Source organism: Podospora pseudocomata, chromosome 5 (assembly GCF_035222375.1).
Source record: "Podospora pseudocomata strain CBS 415.72m chromosome 5, whole genome shotgun sequence".
Taxonomy (NCBI): Eukaryota; Fungi; Ascomycota; class Sordariomycetes; order Sordariales; family Podosporaceae; genus Podospora; species Podospora pseudocomata.
Window position 1 is genome coordinate 1779593 of NC_085889.1, and position 18885 is coordinate 1798477.

The 18885-nt window shown below is 53.6% G+C and overlaps 5 protein-coding genes across 5 annotated transcripts; 2 read left to right on the forward strand and 3 right to left on the reverse strand.

The window, feature by feature from the left end:
* Nucleotides 1-1703: 1703 nt before the first annotated feature.
* On the forward strand, nucleotides 1704-2797 carry QC762_504325 (uncharacterized protein; the record flags this gene model as incomplete). Its single annotated transcript, XM_062890858.1, has 3 exons — nucleotides 1704-2172; nucleotides 2260-2493; nucleotides 2778-2797. 2 exons carry the CDS (start codon nucleotides 1704-1706, stop codon nucleotides 2409-2411), a joined length of 621 nt encoding a protein of 206 aa, XP_062741995.1. The 3' UTR covers nucleotides 2412-2493; nucleotides 2778-2797.
* Nucleotides 2798-3582: 785 nt separating this feature from the next.
* Nucleotides 3583-7776, reverse strand: FAH12 (Oleate hydroxylase fah12). The gene is made up of 2 exons (XM_062890859.1): nucleotides 4715-7776; nucleotides 3583-4656 (listed from the first exon to the last, which is right to left on the reverse strand). The coding sequence occupies exons 1-2, from the start codon at nucleotides 5736-5738 to the stop codon at nucleotides 4238-4240; spliced, it is 1443 nt and encodes a 480-aa protein (XP_062741996.1). The 5' UTR covers nucleotides 5739-7776; the 3' UTR covers nucleotides 3583-4237.
* Nucleotides 7777-10359: 2583 nt separating this feature from the next.
* Nucleotides 10360-13396, reverse strand: PRT1 (Translation initiation factor 3 subunit b). The gene is made up of 3 exons (XM_062890860.1): nucleotides 12658-13396; nucleotides 11049-12588; nucleotides 10360-10989 (listed from the first exon to the last, which is right to left on the reverse strand). Exons 1-3 carry the CDS (start codon nucleotides 12927-12929, stop codon nucleotides 10561-10563), a joined length of 2241 nt encoding a protein of 746 aa, XP_062741997.1. The 5' UTR covers nucleotides 12930-13396; the 3' UTR covers nucleotides 10360-10560.
* CCT2 (T-complex protein 1 subunit beta) lies at nucleotides 13333-16436 on the forward strand. Its single transcript, XM_062890861.1, has 6 exons — nucleotides 13333-13692; nucleotides 13757-13911; nucleotides 13977-15351; nucleotides 15410-15959; nucleotides 16011-16156; nucleotides 16309-16436. Exons 1-4 carry the CDS (start codon nucleotides 13690-13692, stop codon nucleotides 15467-15469), a joined length of 1593 nt encoding a protein of 530 aa, XP_062741998.1. The 5' UTR covers nucleotides 13333-13689; the 3' UTR covers nucleotides 15470-15959; nucleotides 16011-16156; nucleotides 16309-16436.
* QC762_504355 (uncharacterized protein) lies at nucleotides 15635-17848 on the reverse strand (the record flags this gene model as incomplete). The annotated part of the gene is made up of 1 exon (XM_062890862.1): nucleotides 15635-17848. The coding sequence occupies one exon, from the start codon at nucleotides 17846-17848 to the stop codon at nucleotides 15635-15637; it is 2214 nt and encodes a 737-aa protein (XP_062741999.1).
* Between the last annotated feature and the right edge of the window lie 1037 nt (nucleotides 17849-18885).

Here is an 18885-nt window from a genome sequence, read left to right on the forward strand (position 1 = left end):
CATTTCCCTGTGTTGTTGGAGATAAGCGTGAAAATGCTCCAATCCGGTTGCGGCCGCCATCTGATATTATTCTTCCATCCGTCCATCCTTCCGGCCATGGTGGACAAAAACACCGGCCACGGTTAATACCCAACGGTACAAGCTGAACAGGCGACGGTGCCCCCGCCAGTAAAGTCATGACTTGTACTGCCTCCCCGGAACAGCGTACCCAGACCAGGCCCATGCAGAGCCACTTGTGCACTCCCGATTCATGAAGATATTCGGAGTCAGTCAGCGGCCTGCTCTGTTCCCTCCCCACCAACAAGGCCACCGACAGCAGAGGTTGTGAAACAGGTGTGGGAGCAACGGTGAGGTGCGGAAACACTGTGGCTTGCAGCTTCACCACTCTGCCCGCGGGCCGGCTGTGGCGTCCGGATGCCCTCCATGAGGGAACACCCTCATTTCTCACCCCCAATCCCGATGCATTTCCCACTCTGTAAAAAATGTAGAAAGAGTGGACCGCAACTTCGTGAATAGAAATGCACCTTGAATACCTCCATTTTGCTTTTCTTCTTTGTTTTTTTTCTTCTTTTTTTCTCATCGTTCCAGAATTGTGAGATGGAGCAATCGATCGGGGCCTGGAAATGAAGGAGGGGCGCGCCTAATCTCTGGACAGGGCCTGTGGCGGGGAAGACGTTGTTTGGGGATTCGGTGGTTTTATGCCACCGCCAGGCACAGCACCACAGAAACATCGCGCATAAACCGCAACGCCTTTCCACATTCCAGGGTCCTCCTCCATCTCCAACTCCCCGCGTCTCACGATTGGCAACTTACATGTCGCACAGTAGGCTGGTCGGTTCGGTTGAGGTTGATGATCCTCGGGAGCTGATCTCGGGGGAGCAACCCGGGATTGCTGCGGTAGCAAGCAAACGGATCTCGCCGGTATCACCGTCTCGCCCACGATATCCACACTTCGGGCCCCGATTATTTTCAGTTCCTTTTGAGGTTGGCCACTGTTTCGCTCCACCGGCTTCAGCTGCTTTTACCAGTCGAAGGTCCTTCTCCACGATGGCTTCATGCAACGTTTGTCTGGTGTCACTCTGAAAAAGACGTTTTATATCAACGTCCTTTTTCTCATTTCTTTTTCTCCTTTTCCTTTTTGCCAGCCCTATCATGTCACCGTTTTCTTGCAACCAAGCAAAGTTGCTGATTTTGCAAAACTTAGCTCCCGGCTGGGCAAGCGGCATTACTCTAGAGAACCCACTGCTAGCTCTTGGCGACAATGACGGCTTCATCCATGAAGCATCTTCTGAACAAAGCTGTCAGACATAACTGACTTGGTAGTTATCTAAGCTAAGGGTCGGCAGGTGTTGAACTGGCCACTGGATGCTATTTCCAAAGTCCCTTGGTTTTACCTATCTGAAGGCACATAGCCTACTTCTCGACTCTTTGCTCTCTTGATCTTACTGGAGCCCCTGAACCCGCCATGAGCAGAACAAAAGTAGCGGAGACCATTCCTCCTGCATGGACCCAACGACGTCACAAGATGATATGCGATCGAGGAACAGTGTAGAGGAACAGTGTAGAGGAACAGTGTAGAGGAAGGAGCAACCATTTGTCTGTTTGGCAGGTCATCGAGTGGCCCCGTGATGCTCTTCGTTTGAGTCGCTCCAAGGCCCCATCTCAAAAGATGGTCGACCAGCTTCTTCCTGGCTATTCAAGCCATGACTTTTCCTCTCCTCAACGACTTGCCCTCCAGAAACACAACCAGCCCATCCAACACCTGCAGAGCAAACATCAAGATGTTCGCCTCTGTCAACACGCTTGCCATCGGGCTCTTCGCCCTCACCACCTCCTTGACCAGGGCTCAAGGAGGCCCGGGCTTCGAGAAATTCCACGACTTTTCCAAGACCTGCACCAACATCACCCTTGATGGTTACGGTCTTTCAGCTGACTGCACACCCCTTGACCCCTCCAAGCCTTTGGTCAAAAACCCCGTTACCGTGCTGGACTTCTGCGTTGGTTTCAACGACATCACTATGAAGCTCGCGGCCTCCATATATGGCAAGCTCAGCAGAGATTGCGACAAGTGCATCCTGACTGCCGATCCTGGGGCTATTCTACAGTGCGAGTGCGAGTTCTGGGACACGAACGAGGAGAAGTACGCGATCAAGAATGTGACAGGGGATCTGGGTAAGTTGTTATTTTCTCTCACTTCCAGACCTTGAATCGTGAAGACACTCACGACCAAAGGTTGCTAACAAAGTAAACTTACAACAGACACTGTCTTCACCAACTATGATGGTACTATGTCATGCGTCGGGACTGAAACAGAGAGCACACCCGACGACTGGACCACTACTCTTGCACCCACTGCCTTTCCCACGACTTTTGCTACCTCGACTACTGAAATTAGCACCCAGTCGAAATGAGATGGCTTCGGGCACTTGGAAATAAGGGGGCAAAGTTCGGCTGTGCTGGACTCACATCAACCAGAGTGGCTTTGGTGCCTAGGTAGGTAGTTAGGTCTGTAACTGGTACTTGGTCAGCAAGGTGCAGGGTCTTGCTTTCTCTCGTCATCCACAATTCAACAGTAGGTTGGTATCCGGGTGTCTGGCTCCTGTGAATCGACTTCACCATTGTGAAGATAACAGCGTTCAGGCAATCATCGGAATCCTAACCCATCCTTCTCACACAGGCCTTTATTTCCCCTTCACCTTCCATGTCACTTACATCCCTCCACGTCTACCTGAGTATGCCCTTTCACATCCAACCAAACACTGAACCTCAAGTGCCAGGCATGACGACAGGACCCCCATTTGTCAACAACAACGAACCAACCCCCTTTCCAGCCCAGAACAGTCTAAATAACAACCGGCAGACCAACAATCATCTTCCACACCCCAAGAGATCAAAATTGCCATACAAGCTGTGCCACATACCCCAAACACGCGCACCAAAAGACTCCCACCCCCAATCACCAAACCAACCGACAAGACCGGACCCTCGGTGTTGCTAAAGTTCTCCGTTCCTTGGCCAATTTTCTACTTCACTCCTTCCCACCTCGGTTCCGAAATCTCGGGCTTCTCTTCGGTGATTTGGGTTTTTTGACGCATGGTTGACTTCTTAGCTGACTGTCCATACGTACTCAAAAATAATGTTCCCAGCCCCAAAACTCAAATCCCATAACATCTACCTGCTTCGCAAAAAACACCATAGTGCAATAAACTACTATAAATAAAGCTCCTAATTGTTCCTCAACATACCTAAATGCACATACCCCATCCCCTGTAAAGTGACCTTATTCCAGCCACGCTCAAGCAGTTCCAGCTAACAGTCATGACTTCACCAACGTAACCCCAATCCTGAAGAAGAATCATCGTGACCCATCCCGAACTCAAGGTATAAAAGGTCCAGCGCCCCCCCAACAAATAAGGTTTCTCTTTCTTTAAGTACCTAGCATGCAAAACTTTCCAAGTTTTCCTGCTTGTATCCCCCAAAAAGGTTCCCGGAACGGACGGAGTAAGTCACTCGCATGATCCTCCCACATTTGCCCTTTCCCCGCACTTGACACATCCTCAACCTGCTTCCCCCAACACCACTTTCTTAAATTCTTATACCAGGTTTTGGGACATCATAACCCATACCATCTCGTTGTTTTCTAATAACCTCACCTCACACTTTATCACTTCACAGATTAACACAATTATTTTACGTTCAAAACATTTCTCATTAACTCCCCTCATCATATAACCCCGGTCTCGTGTCTAATCATCTATTTATTTTGTCTTGCCAGACTCTCCTTGTCTTTTAAACGATTTGCTTCTTGTCTTGTCACGCGCTTCCCGCCAGACCAAATAAACAGAATAGCATAAATCACCGCTATCAACAATCGAGTCAAACGAGAAACGCCGTCCTTTGCCTGAAGCGCCGCCACTCAGCCCCGTTCCAGCACAGTGTGGGAACTTTTTGAAAGCCACAAACGAGAAAAAATAAAACTCCGAGTCGGTCCCAACAAAAAGTCATTGGGATAATGCTTGGTGTCCGCTCAGGCTGGTCCAGTCCAGGAAAGAGGGGCGTAGAGATGTTGCGTTTGGCCTGAAAGCAATGGAACACCTCGCTAGGTACGGCGTGGAAGGGCCGGGAATGATGATAATATATACAAGAGCTCTCCTCTTATACAACTCCGAGTCATGGCTGAAGGATCGGGGTAGAGAGAGCAGTAACTTTAGTTGAGTTCCCCATCAACCATACTCACTCACTTGGCAACAGGAGCGGCAATCTTCGCAGGCGCGGTACCGAGACCGTTGCGGTTGCGGAAGAAGAGAACACCCTTGGCGGGACCCTCGGCACCCTCGGTGGGCTCAACCCACTGGCACCAACGAGCAGCCTTCCACATGGACTTGATGAAGCCAACGGGGCCGTCCTTGACATCGGCGCGGTAGTGCTTGCCCATGACGGGCTTGATGGCCTCGGTGGCCTCGTCGGCGTTGTAGAAGGGGATGGTACTGACGTAGTGGTGGAGGACGTGGGTCTCAATGATGCCGTGGAGGAGGTGGCGGCCGATGAAGCCAAACTCACGGTCGATAGTGGCGGCGGCGCCCTTGACAAAGTCCCACTCCTCCTCGGTGTAGTGGGGAAGCGAGGGGTCGGTGTGCTGGAGGAAGGTGATGGCAACTGTTGCTTCGTTAGCACAAAATTCCCTTTCTGGTCCACGATTCGAGATCAAACTTACCGAGCCAGTGGTTGACCCACATGTAGGGGAGGAAGTACCAGACAAACATGTTGGCGGTGCCGAACTGCTTGCAGAGATACACCAGAATGGAGATGGTGCAGGCAATACCAATGTCACTCATGATGATAGCCCAGGCATCACGGTTCTCATACAGAGGGCTGCGGGGATCGAAATGGTTGACCCCGCCGCCGAAACCGTTCTTCTTGCCCTTGCCACGGCCCTCTCTGTGCCTCTCGTGGTTGTTGTGACCGGTAACGTTGGTGAGGAGGTAGTTCCACCAGCCGATGGTCTGCTGGCCAACCAAGTGGATCAAAGTAACGATGGGAGTCTCCTCGGCGAGCTCATGAAGCTCATGGACCATCTTCCCGAGGCGAGTGGCCTGCTGCTCGCGGGTGCGGGGAAGGAAAACCATGTCGCGCTCCATGTTGCCGGTGGCCTTGTGGTGCTTGCTGTGGCTCAGCTGCCAGCTGTAGTAGGGGACCAAGAGAGCAGAGTGAAGGAACCAGCCGGTCACGTTGCAGACAGTCTTGGAAGCGGAGAAGGCACCGTGGCCGCACTCGTGGGCAAGAACCCAGATGCCGGTGCCGAAGAGACCCTGGAGGAAAGTGTAGACACCCCAGAGGACCACGCGGGCAGCCTTGTTGGGGACGTACTCGGGGGTCACAAAGTTGTGCCAGAGGTAGAAGGTGGTGGCCAAAAGAGCAATGTCACGGGCGACATAGCTGAAGCTGCGGAGGTTGGACCGCTCGAAGCAGTGCTTGGGAATGGCATCGCGGATCTCCTTGATGGTGAAGTCGGGGACCTCGAACTCGTTTCCGTAAGTGTCGATGAGCTTGCCATAATTCTTCTTGGGAGCCGGGGCGTCAGTCGAGGCAAGAGACGAAAGCGAGGTGGACGAGGCCGAGTGACGGGGAGAATCGGCGGGGGAGGGAGCGTAGCTCGAGACGGCCGAGTCGCCGTTGATAGCCTTTCTTTGAGAGGCGTTCTTCTCGGCAGCAACGCCGGAAGACTTTCCAGCAGCCATGGTGAGGGATGTCGCACGAGTAATCGGACGAATTGGAGAAGATGGACGCTGAGGAGAAACAGCTCCGGGTAGTACACCGTGTGCAAGAACAGCAGCAACGGGCGGAAGGGAGAGAGGGAAAAAAAAAGGAAGGGTCTGGGGCACGGGTGTTGTTAGTACGGCCGGATGGTTAATTTAGGATAGCGCCAGGTAGAGAAGGTGCCACGAACCGTTCAAAAAAAAAAACAGAACCCGATCGGCCACACAGAGAGGGAAAAGAGAGGATTAGGAAGGCCAGGAGAGGAAGAGAAAAAAGAAGTCCCTTCTCGGTCCGGAAATTTTCGTGTGTGTGCGGCGGTTCGGTCTCCTTATCCGTGGGTCGATATGTCTGATTTTGTTGGGACACCGCTGCAACAGAAGGACCACCCGGCACAAGTCGATACAGAATATTGCCTGCCACTGCAACCACTTTGTAGCACAGTTTGCTGTCAATGCAGGAATGCGCCTTCTCCTTATTAAGTACAAGGCTGGGAGAGCATACATAGAGTTTGCTGCTCTGCGTGAAGGTCACGTATTGGCCACCTCACCATGGGATGAGGTGGGCAATCTCTTCTCTAGCTCATCCAGATGGCAATGTCTGGATCGATCTGGAGAGCAGAGAGCACCAGAGGTATTCACCGCCTCGCCTCTGGAGTGGGTGTGGGTGGCGGGAGACTCACATGCTAGGAACTCTTGACATTCTTTTTGCAAGCTGAGCCTGAGACAGCGACGCAGTTGACCATCATCTAGCATCATGCCGAGGCCCAACCGATTGGCTGCAATTGGAAAAGGGACGGTGCTGGAGCGAACAGGAAGGCTCGAAGGCTAGTGTAGCTGACGATCGCCGTAGACTTGCATTTTCCCTTCGCGCAGTCCTCTGAATTCGGATTCCCAAGAGTGAGATGGACATTCTGCTGTGCCAGCTGCCAACGATAAATTGATCTAGTCAAAGAAACCCTCGGCCTCGAAGTCTCAGGCGCAGTGGCAAGGCCGTCATCCCAGCCCAACCAAACGAAGAAGCACCCCGAATTGACTCGTTCTTGCTGTTTTGTTTCGTCGACAGTTCTGCAACAACAACAACAATAACAGCAAGTCCCGTCTTGTCCCTCATCGATAAGATCCGCAATGTGGGGTCCCTATTAAGGTGGTGTTGCGGGAACGGATAGGACCCACCAACCACAAATCCCAGCCAGCTGTCAGTGCATCTCCTTCTTCGTCAGAATTCAGATTCTCGACTGCGGGGGCGGGGTCTTGCCTTCTCTTTGTCAACCACCCTCTCATCATCCAGCTGCTAGCCCTCTCCCTTTCCTTCATGCCATCAACCACCGTGTGTACCTACCCACCATCCGTCTCATCCTTCCGTCCCATCCCATAACCCTCCTATCCCACTTCCCGGTCAAAACCACCGGTGTTGCCCATCCACCCAAACACAACTTTTTTTTTATTATTCTCTGCCCCCTGCTGCTGGCCAGACACACAACACAAAAATGCATGTGCAAATCTTGGCTCTGTGGACCCCCCGATTTTGTTGGGGGAGCCTAAACCCCTTTTGTTGAGTGCTTCAAAACAACCCTGTCACCTTGCACACCCCCCCCTTTGCACCCATGATTGGCCGGACAGACGGAGGCCAAAAACCGAAAAAAATCGGAGGGTTCGGAACGGAGGGGGTTTGGGTGTTGAAGATCGGGAGTCCGGGTGTTGGTTTCTAGCCCCGGATGCGACGTTCTTTCTTTTTTGAAGGTCCAGAGCCGACGCCGAGTCAAGGCTCGGCATTGTCGCCGGTGGTTTGGTTTTCCCAGGCAACGGTTGGATGTTGTCCTCTACGTAGTTGTGAAAGCTTATTACCAGAGCCTCAAACTGTCTGTTCGCCCGCCTAGAAAATACATCGGATGGTTCTGGTCAGTTGTCAGGGAAGATAACTGAAACATCTTGCAAAGGCCTTTTTGGAGCTCGAGGCTCAGACATGATGGCACCAGACCACAATACGACGTCACTTATCTCTTGTTTTGTGGATTCAGGCAGGACCGCCCCGATCACTCCTAGCATATTGCATCCTGTAGAGTGCTCGTCGTGCTATGCCTTCGATCACCCCAAGCATCTTGCGTCCTGCAGAGTGCTAGTGTGTCTTGGCGCCATAGCACTTCTGGCCAGCCCTGATTGGCTGTTCCCTATCTAATCTAACGATTGGCTGAGGGCCCCCGCGCCTCTCACTCTGTTTGACCTGTTGTTGGCTTAACTGTGACACTTATTACCGTTTCTAAAGTTACGTATTTATATATTACAAAAATACAGTTTTCAAATAAATAAACTATATTCTAAAGCAATAACGTATATTATAAGCGAGTCGTACATATAAGCGAGTCGTACAGTCTCCACCACGACGCGTCCTCCTTACACCTAACATCAATTTTTTCCACAACCCAATATGCCTCCTACTTCAAAGGAAGCCAGGATACTCTTAGCCCTTGAGGCTCTTCGAATCAATGAAAAATTAAGCCTCCGAGCTGCAGCTAAGCTCTACAACGTACCAGCTATGACTCTCTCTAACCGACGCGCCGGCCGGCCTGCACGACGCGATATAACACCCAATTCGAAAAAGATGACTCAATCGGAAGAGGAAGCTATTGTCCGATATATTATTGAGCTATGTACGCGAGCTTTTCCACCCAAGATTGCGTAGTGTAGATGATATGGCCAACCAACTGCTACGCGTACGCGACGCGCCCCTGTTGGCAAGTTCTGGGCACATAACTTCGTCAAACGTCAGCCACAGCTCCGTACGCGTTTTAAGCGTAGATACGACTACCAGAGGGCTAAGTGCGAGGATCCAAAGGTCATTGCCGAGTGGTTTGCGCTCGTACGGAACACTAAGGCTAAGTACGGTATTGTAGATGACGATATCTACAACTTCGACGAGACTGGGTTTATGATGGGTATTATCTTCGCGGGCATGGTAGTTACGACCTCGGACGGCCTTAGTAAGGCGAAACTAGCCCAGCCTGGTAACCGCGAATGGGCAACGGTAATCCAGGAGTTAATGCCCCTCGGTTGGGCCATCCCTCCTTTTATCATCTTCGCCGCGCAGTACCACCTTGCCAACGAGGCACTAAGCAAGCGCAGGAGAGCCAAAAAAACACGTGTGCGGCTTGGAGGATCACTTACTGTGCAGGATGCACACGATCTACTTGACCAGAAGGCCGTGGGTGGGGAGGCAGTGGAAGAAACGCAGCCGGATGGTAGTTGTAACAGGCTGAGCCTGGCATGGACCTCGGCAACCCTCGGCCCTGGTGAAGCTATTCCCAGAACGCACAGACCACTACTCCAGAACCTTCTATCACCGCGCACTGGCCAACACCCTCAGCCATACCAGAGGCTCATGTCGACAAACCTTCTATTCCCCTTTTCCTTTTCTTCTTCAAGTTCGGTGTACTCGTAGAGTCGTCACCAGATAGTTGTAATACACTCCTGGAACCGTTACACATATCACGAAGCCCGAGTTCTTCCTTGCGTTCAAAGCCGCCTTCAGCCGGACTTTCACCCAAGAAAACGTTCTCGGGGGTTTCGGGGTCTGGACTTATCCCTACGACCCGCAGGCCGTCCTTTCGAAGCTAGATGTCAAGTTGCGGACACCAACCCCCTGGGACCCCTGATGGGCCACCAACACCTTGGTTCTTTAAGACGCCCAAGACTACCAACGAAGCCCCCTCGCAGTCTACCCTTATTAAAGTTCGGATTGCAAGACATCAGTCGAGCTCTCCGACTCCGATTTTAGCTGCTGTTGATCAGCTTTCGAAAGGAATGCAGGTATTTTCCCATCAGGTGACCCTTTTACAAGCCGAGGTACGGACACTTCAGGAGGCCAACGAAGCACTTTCCAAGCGCCGGAGGGCCAAACGGACGCGTCTCCAAGATGGAGGGGCCATTAATGGAAGCCAGGCTAGGGATATAATGGCAGAGAAGGGCGTAGTTGAAGCGGAAGGACGCGTCGAAAGCGGAAATGAAGGGTCGTCAAAGAGGCGTCGGATGGGTTCGCGGCACTGTGGCATCTGCCGCAAGACTGGCCACAATGCAAGGACATGCCCAGAGGCTGGGGAAACAGATGCTTCAAGTGATGCTGAGTAGCTGCAATTGATTTGATTAGTGTTTTATGGGATTTTAGAGTTTGTTGTGGTTGTGGTCTGGAAAAGTGTCCCGGTCGATGGGGTGTCCCGCTCGATGGTGGATCACGTTATTTGAAAGACAAAAAATACAGGTTATAATAGTAGTAGTTATTAATTTATAATCATTTTAGTTAAACTTTAGTTTACCAAAAAAGACCTAGTATTTTTGTTAATATCTAGCGCCTATAAAATTTGCTGTAGCTGAGTATACCGGCGGATACTGTAATAAGTGGGGAGGCCGTGAAAATACATGCAGGACACGGTGAAAATACAGGACTCGCTGGCATCGATGAACAAAATACCTATTTCCATGTTGATAGGTCCGCCGCATATAACATACAACTTGCAGCTATCCTTCCTAGTGGAAATGTCAGGAATCTCTAGAGTAGCACGCACCCATGATCATCATACCGATTCACACGCATGTCCCGTATCCTCATGAACATGACATTACACCAGCCTCCCATTTTCAGAGCCCTCACTCCCCGCTACCCATGATACAAAATAAAAGGATTCTCGGACAACATCATCGGACGCAAAAGCCTCCCGCTTCATCTTCTTTTGCCTGCCTCGAAAAACACACATCACAAAACATGTAAACTATCGCTGAAGAAAAACAAAAAAGGACTACTTTATGCCATCTACTAGTTGACAATCTCCTCCGTCTCCTCCAGCACCTCCTCCATGATCTCCTCAATGACCTGCTCCTCACCGTTGGGCGCAACCTCGGCCGTCTTGGCCTTGAGGAGCTCCTCCACAGGGTCGGCGGGGAGGCCGAGCTCGGCACGCTCCTCGGCAACCTCCTCCTCCACCACCTCGCGCCAGTTGTACCAGTCCTCGAGCAGACGGCGTCTCTCCTGGACGACAGCCACGTCGGCGCTGCTGATACGCTCAGCATCCTCTTGCTCAAAGATTCTCGAGTACTCGCGGAGGTTCTTGCGGATCTGCTTCTGCTCCTCCTTGCTGAGGAGAGTGGCCGGGCGGGGACGCCACGCCCATTGCTTGAACTTCTCAATGGGCTCTTCACGGAGCTGCTCACCCCTGAAGTCGTAGATGTGGTATCCGTTCTCCATCTATGGTCAAACATCGTCAGCAAAGTGCACATTTTGGGAATTAGTGGAAAACAACATACGGCGTGCTTCCAGGCAGAGGCCCAGGTGGCAACGTAACGTCCAGAGGGGTCCCACTCCACGTCGGTGACGCCATAGTGGTCAGCAGTGTTCATGAGCTGCAAGTTGGCTGTCAGGTCCTTGTCCGACTCTGGCTTCTCGCCCTCAAAGTCGAGATCGTAGAAGTCGAGATCCGAGCTCTGCGTGTTGTGGACGGTGGCCACAACGACGAATCTGCCCTTTGGCGACCAGTAGATGGCGTTGCTGTTCTTCTTCTCGAGCGTCCGGAGGTGCTTGAAGTTACCAACAGCGTTCCCCTTGGCCTTTTCGGGGCAGAAGAAGGCAACAGACGTCTTGGGGGGAACAGCGGTGGCGCCAACGGGCTCAGTCGTCGTGATGGTGACGAATCTGTCACCCTTGGGCTCCCACGCAAAGTTGATGACTGTGTCCTTGATGGTGTCGACAACCTCGACGGGGACACCCTTCTCCTTGATGCGGAAAATCTCCAGAGTGGTGGCCTGGGACTTCTTGGACTTGGAATGCCTGTCAACCTTGACGCAGAGGTAGGCACCCTCTGACTGCCAGTGAAGTTTGGCATCGGAAACACTGAAGAGGTTGAGCGATCTGACGACCTGCTTGGAGGGAATGCTCATGAGACCGACTCTGGCGGGGTTGCTGCCAATCTCGGGGGTCCAGAAGCAGAAAAGCTGCTCATACTCCTTCACACCTTCTCTCTTCACGGTCGCGGGCGCCCAGTCAAAGTCCACCACGCCGTCAAGCTTCACGGTGGTCTTGTCGAGGAGGTTCATCCTGGGAAGCTCGTACACAGAGATGGATGTTCCTTGGTTCAGTCTGGCGACGTACTTGTCATCGGCAGACCACTTGAACGCCGGCCAGGGGAACTTGGCGGGCTTCTTGGCCTCACCATCGGGTCCGGCGGGGGTGTCCTGTTGGGCAAAAGAACGAATGGGCTTGCCGGTCTCGATGTCCCAGATCACATAGTTCTTTCCATCATCGTCGATAGACAGCTGGGGGTGGCCCTCATCAGGAATGGAAATAGGCCTGTTGGACCACGTAACGAGGTAGTTTTCGTTGGGCGAGAAGGCAACGAGGTTAACGAAGGGATGGGCGAAACGCCTGATTCTCGTCCAGGAGGCACCACCCCAGAGCTGAACACCCTGCTGGTGAACTGAGGTGAGATATGTGCCCAGGGGCGACCATTGCACAAAGGTCTCGGTCCAGTGTGGGCGGTCGACAATGTTCTCGGGCTGGTCCTTTTCATTGTTCCAAAACACACCGACCGTGTCTCCCCTGTACATGACGAACTGATCTCTGCCGCGGCCCGAGGGGTCGGCCATGAAGGAGCGGAGGTGCTCCTTTTCTTGGAAAGGCTCGATGGTGGGGGGAGTGTACTCCTCGTCGATGCGACCCTCACGGCCATAGCGGTCGATGTCGGTCAGCTTGTTGACGCGCAGAGTGTGCTTCTTGTCGAGAGGGGAGTAGTCGAGCTGGCGCACGGCTGCGGCGGCCTCGGCGGGCGATGAGTACTCGACAAAGGCAAACCTGCAGTTTTATTAGAGGGGGGCACATCATCCAAAAAAACAAAACAAAAAATGTGGACCGCCCACGTACCGCAACGACTTGCCATGGTCACCAAAGGGCATGAAGATGGCATCCTCGCTGGTCTTGCCAACCGTGTTGAGCTTCTTCAACAAGAACTTGACGAGCTTGGGCTTCTGCTCCTCGGTGACCTCGGGAAGGCCGTCGATGACGACAAAGGTGTCGTAGCCCTGCTCGAGCTGGACCTCATATTTCTCCTTGAGATCCGACACATCAACCTCGTCGTAGTCGAAATCCTCCTCGTCGAGGTTCTCGTCGCGCAGAGTCTCATAGGACGGCGCCATGCTGGGCAGACTCTTTCTCGGTTGGCTGGGTCTACTGCGAAAACGGCCTGGGGTGTCTCTTTGGCTGCTGGATTGCGCTGTCGCTGGACGTGGTCTGCTTCGATGTCGGTCGGGATAAATGAGATTTTGTGCGCTGCGCAGACTGTGGTGGGGTTCGAGAATGGTTTTTTTGGTAGAGTTGCCAAAAGAGCCCCACAAATTTGGTTCTGCTGGGAGCTGCCTGGGACTTGGATTACTTCTACTACAGTACAGACAGAAGAGAGTCGACGGCTTCAATAAGGCATCAATGTCAATGCCAATGTCAATACTAGCCCAGTTGTAATTGTGCAGATAAGGTATCTCAGCGGCTTTATCCTTTGTCTGTCTCCCTCCTCGCCTTGTTCTGTGAGCTTGGGCAAAGATTCGCAGCGTGTAAAAAAACTTCCCTTCCCGGCAGCGACCCAAAGCTGCTTGGCGAGGGGCTGCTGCAAGGTGACAGGCAAGTGGCGGACAGCTGTGTCAGCGGGCGGTGAGGGGAGCTCTCAACTTTTTCTGCCGGTCGCGACCGCAAAAAGATGGCCCGGCCAGGCAGCTTTGGCCTTGTGTGGTGCAGTGTTGACTGCCAGAGCCTGGTCCCCATAGCTGCCCCTCCTCCCCACGGCGACCCATAATACCTAGTACCAACTACGGATATCTCCTGAATCTTGGGCCACCGCAACTTCAAGTCGAGGTTAAACTAGGTACCTTATAGACCAGATATACCCAATCTTGAATCAGTGCCATGGTCTGTCTACTCTATCTATTCTTGTGTTCTCTCTTTCTCTAAACTAATCATACCCCCGCTACAGGCTTCCTTCAGTCCCACCCAAATCTTCGAGGAGGGCACCACACAGGAGAAGGGTGAGAATGCCCGTCTCAGCGCCTTCGTTGGCGCCATCGCCGTCGGTGATCTGGTGAAGAGCACACTTGGCCCCAAGGGCATGGACAAGATTCTACAGTCTGCGTATGTTGCTGGTCCTTGCTGTAGACGTTGTCATCATTTACTAATCTAGGTCATGTTCATCACAGCTCGACCGCCGAGATCATGGTGACAAACGACGGTGCCACCATCCTCAAGTCCATCTCCCTCGACAACGCCGCCGCCAAGGTCCTCGTAAACATCTCCAAGGTTCAAGATGACGAAGTCGGTGACGGTACCACCTCGGTCACCGTCCTCGCCGCCGAGCTGCTTCGCGAAGCTGAGAAGCTCGTCGACAAGAAGATCCACCCCCAGACCATCATCGAAGGGTACCGGATAGCCAGCCAGGCCGCCCTCAAGGCTCTCGAGGCCTCTGCGGTCGACCACAGCAACAACCCCCAAGCGTTCAGAGAAGACCTCCTCGCCATCGCGCGGACGACGCTGAGCTCCAAGGTGCTCGCCCAAGACAGGGATCACTTCTCCAAGCTCGCGGTCGATGCCATCATGAGACTCAAGGGTTCTTCCGACCTCAGCCACATTCAAATCATCAAGAAGGCCGGCGGCAAGCTCTGCGAGTCATACCTGGACGAGGGTTTCATCCTGGACAAGAAGATTGGCGTCAACCAGCCCAAGCGCCTCGAAAACGCAAAGATCCTCGTCGCCAACACGTCGATGGACACGGACAAGGTCAAGATCTTCGGCGCGCGCCTCAAGGTCAGCTCGACCGCCAAGCTGGCCGATTTGGAAAAGGCCGAGAAGGAAAAGATGAAGGCCAAGGTGGAAAAGATCAAGGCGCACGGGATCAACTGCTTCATCAACAGGCAGCTCATCTACAACTGGCCCGAGCAGCTTTTTACGGATGCCGGCATCATGTCGATCGAGCACGCCGACTTTGACGGCATTGAGCGGTTAGCTCTCGTGACGGGCGGCGAGATCACCTCGACGTTTGACCACCCGGAATCCGTCAAGCTCGGCCACTGCGACTTGATTGAGGAGGTGATTATTGGTGAGGATACCCTGATCAAGTTCTCGGGTGTGGCTGCTGGACAGGCGTGCACGATTGTGCTCCGCGGTGCGACAGATCAGCTGCTCGACGAGGCCGAGCGCAGTTTGCACGACGCGCTCGCTGTTCTTTCCCAGACTGTCAAGGAGCCCCGGACGACGCTTGGTGGCGGTTGTGCCGAGATGGTGATGGCCAAGGCTGTGGAGGGGGCTGCTACCCGGGTCGAGGGCAAGAAGCAGATGGCTGTTTCTTCCTTTGCTGTCGCTCTCAGACAGCTGCCTACCATTCTGGCGGACAATGCTGGTCTTGATTCCGGGGAGCTGGTTGCTCGCTTGCGCAAGGCTATATATGATGGCTTGACCACGTATGGTCTTGACCTGATGACGCCTGGTGGCGGCATCACGGACATGCGGGAGCTTGGTGTTATTGAGAGCTACAAGCTGAAAAAGGCGGTGGTTTCTTCGGCTAGTGAGGCGGCCGAGGTGAGTTTTTTTTCTTTTCCCTCCCTTTCGTGGCCAGTGACTGACGTAGTGTTTGCAGCTCCTGCTCCGTGTGGATGACATAATAAGGGCGGCCCCCAGAAGGCGTGAGAGACATTGAAGCGTGATGTGCTGGACGGTAGCATTAGCATGAGCGGGCCAGGCCTGTATAATATCACCCTTTTAGACGGCCTGAATGAAAAAGGAATATCGACATCATCTGTCATGTCACCACCGATACCCAAGAAGATAGCGTCAAACGATGGTGTGTTATTACTATGCAATCTTACACATCCCAAACAACCTCCAAAACCTCATCCACAGGCTTCTTATCCTCCCCCCTTGGTGCGCGGTAGATGTACAACTGTCTAAACTGCTTCTTTCTCTTCCCTTCCCCAGTCCAGTAGGCATCCACAAGCAACCACTGCTTTTTTTGTCCCTCTCCGAGCCTTGGTCGCAAGGGGCCGTAGGCTTCGTCGTAGTCGCCCGAGGAGGCGTACTGCCATGTTGCTTCGACTTTTTGGAGGTCGGGGAAGGAGCCGGGAGGGAACTCGGTGTAGGAGTAACCGTTTACCCAGAGACCCACGGTGGAGGAGGAGGAGGAGGTGGTGGTGGTGGTGTTGCAGCCGGTTTTGAATCGTTGGAGGAAGCAATCGCCGCAGAGGGAGGTGATGGCAGACATTTGGGAGATTGGGGCGTGGAACCAGGTTTTGTAGTGGTGGAGGCTTAGGAGGGGGGGGGAAGGGGGGTTGTCTCTAGGGCGGAGGAGGTCGGGTGTGGGGAGGTGTTTGAGATGGGGGTTGGAGGGGTTGGCTGCTCGGTCGAGGAAACCGGTGAGGGAGATCCATATGCGGGAGGGGGGGGAGGGGTGGTACCATTTTCCAGTGCCTCTCCCACCAGCGGCACCACCGCCTCTTTCTTCCCGAGGGAGGTGTTGAACGTCGCTGGGAGGGATGGGAGGGTTGTCCCATTTTCCAGTCCCCTTCCCTCCGGCAGCACCACCGCCTCTGTCCTCCCTCTTCTCTCCCCCCCTCCACCTTCCGGTACCTCTGCCACCAGCAGCACCACCGCCTCTCTCCTCCCGGCGGAGCTGTTCGGGATCTCTTGGTGGAATCCCAGGGTTCTTCCATGGGTCAAGATACCTCCTCGTCCCCCCTCCCCCAGCAGCACCACCCCCCCTCTCTTCTCTCTTCACGCGTTTGTGATCTCTCGGTGGAATCCCAGGGTTATGCCACGGATCAAGATACTTCCCCTCCCTTCCTCCCCGCCTCTCCCCCCCCCTCCTCCTCACCCATCCCCCCTCAAAGAAACCGGAAACATCCCCCCTCAAATCCCCCTGCCACAACCCCCTCACTTCCGTCAGCCTCACTTCCGTAAACCCATAAACACAATCCCTCAACAGCCCATCCCCCCCTCTGTCCCTCCCCCCATACTCAACCGCACACCTCTCAAAGTAGGGAACCAGCTGCTTAGCCAGCGGCACAGAAACAAACAACCCCGCCCCCCCAAACGCCATCTCCCCGTACTGTCTATTCGCCGATTTGCTTTCTGACCTGGCACCGAGATACAACGGCACTGACGGGTCATATCTTCCCAACGCAACCGACAGGCGGTGCAAAGACGGAAAAAAAGTGTCGTCGTCGATGAGGGAGAGAAACGTGGTTTGGGGGGTGGAAAAGGATAACAACGTCGACAAGAGGAGGAAGTGCAGTTGGGGGGTGGTGTAATTCTTGGTGTGGGGGGGGGGTGGAGGGGGGGGGAGGGCGGAGACTAAGATGGAGCGGGAGTGGTACAGTTTTAGTAGGGAAGATGAAGAGGCAGAGGGCGAGGGGAGGGAGTGGTAATCTGTTATTGTGAGGATGAGTCTTGATTTGGAGTGGGACAACCAGTGGGCGAATGCTGAGAGGGTGGACTCGGAGGAGAGACGCTCGTAGGTGGAGGCTACGCCGAAGATGAGCTCCGGGTGGGGGGTTTTGGGGTAGGGTTTTGAAACGGGGAGGGAGATGGGGGTGCACGGTGGGAGGGAGAGGTTTTCGTCGCTGAGGGTGACGCCGATGGTTGATTTGTCTGAGGTGAAAGGGGTGGTGATGTTAGAGACAAGATTTCGATCGACGGTCTTGTCGTAAACGGGTTTGATGCATTGCTGGGTGTAGCGGATTGTGTCTGTAAGGCCAAACTTTTCCTGTCGAAGGTATTCCAGCTCCGGAGGTCGAGCGAGGTTCCGACTTGATTTGCCTTCTACCGGGAGCTCTGGCGGTTTTGGTTCTTCTGCGGCATTGTCCGCTTGCGGGGTGAAGGGTGAGACTTTGTCTGGGTGCTGTCGGTCGAGATGGAACCATTCCCCCGCTAGGTTCTCAACCATGGACTGAGCGGCTGTGATGGAGACGGTTGGCGGGATTCCATTGTGAACTCGGAGGGCGGTAAACAGCAGGAGACTCAGGATAACCGACAGCAATACCAGGGTAGCTCGTGAGAAACACCGTGGGGTCACCATCATCATGTAAGGGGCATGTCGAGCGGCGAGCGGTGCTTGATCTGAGACTTGCCGTGTCTTGACCAGAAATAAAACTCTGGAAAGAAACTGACGGTAAATGACATTCACAGTCCTGTGTCTGAGAGAGAGTTGAGGGCTGCCCTTGACAGGATCTGCGGGCAAGGGTTGCCGGCAGCGGGACAAGGCAAAATGGTGATCTCCCTCATGCAAGATTCCTCCCGTCAGTGACGCCGGAACCACTTGGCACCCCATCAAGAATCTACAAAGCAACACTGTGACAAAACTGAACCCGATTGCTCAGTCTTGATCACAACTCCCGGCATGTTCAGAACCAAGCATATCCAGCCAACAGAGCAGGGTTTCCTCGAAACCGATCATTGTGACCGGATTCGTGACGAGCCAGACACACCAGATGTAATACTATAACCCGATATCAGCCCGAGAGTCATGGTTCAGACAGCCCTGCGCTGGGAAAACGTCAACTTCGGATGCCTTGACCCCACAGATGCTGTCAAAACTTTTGAGAAACCTGCCACGGCCGGCAACTCGAAACAATCTGTGTGTGCCGTGTCGTCGGGGCCCACATACCGGCCAAGGCGGCATATATATTACCTGGTCCTTGGGAGTTGCCAGTGGAAAGGCCACCGCCAAGTGTCCCAAGGCCTTGTCAATCCGGAATGTCCAGGCTCTTCTACTCATAGCCAGCGAGAACCCCAATGCACGCTGGTCCGTGATTGACAGGTGAACATACAGGAGTCTTGGAACAGCAGGCGTGCCACAGCTGCATCCCCAAGCCAGACGTCGCCACAAGTACTTGGTGTCACTAGCATCATCGGATGAAGTTGGTGATACCTCATGTAAAGACACATCCGACCTGAGAGGATCAGCCGCCAATGCTTGGCCGCTGTAATACCAGCCGCAGGGCGCGCAGGCATCCAATCCAAAGACTTTGTGTCAATGCGACAATATACCGGCAGATTAACCGATCGTATGTCTCCGACACCCGAATCTTGGAAAATGGGGGGGAGCGGCTGGTTCTCGGT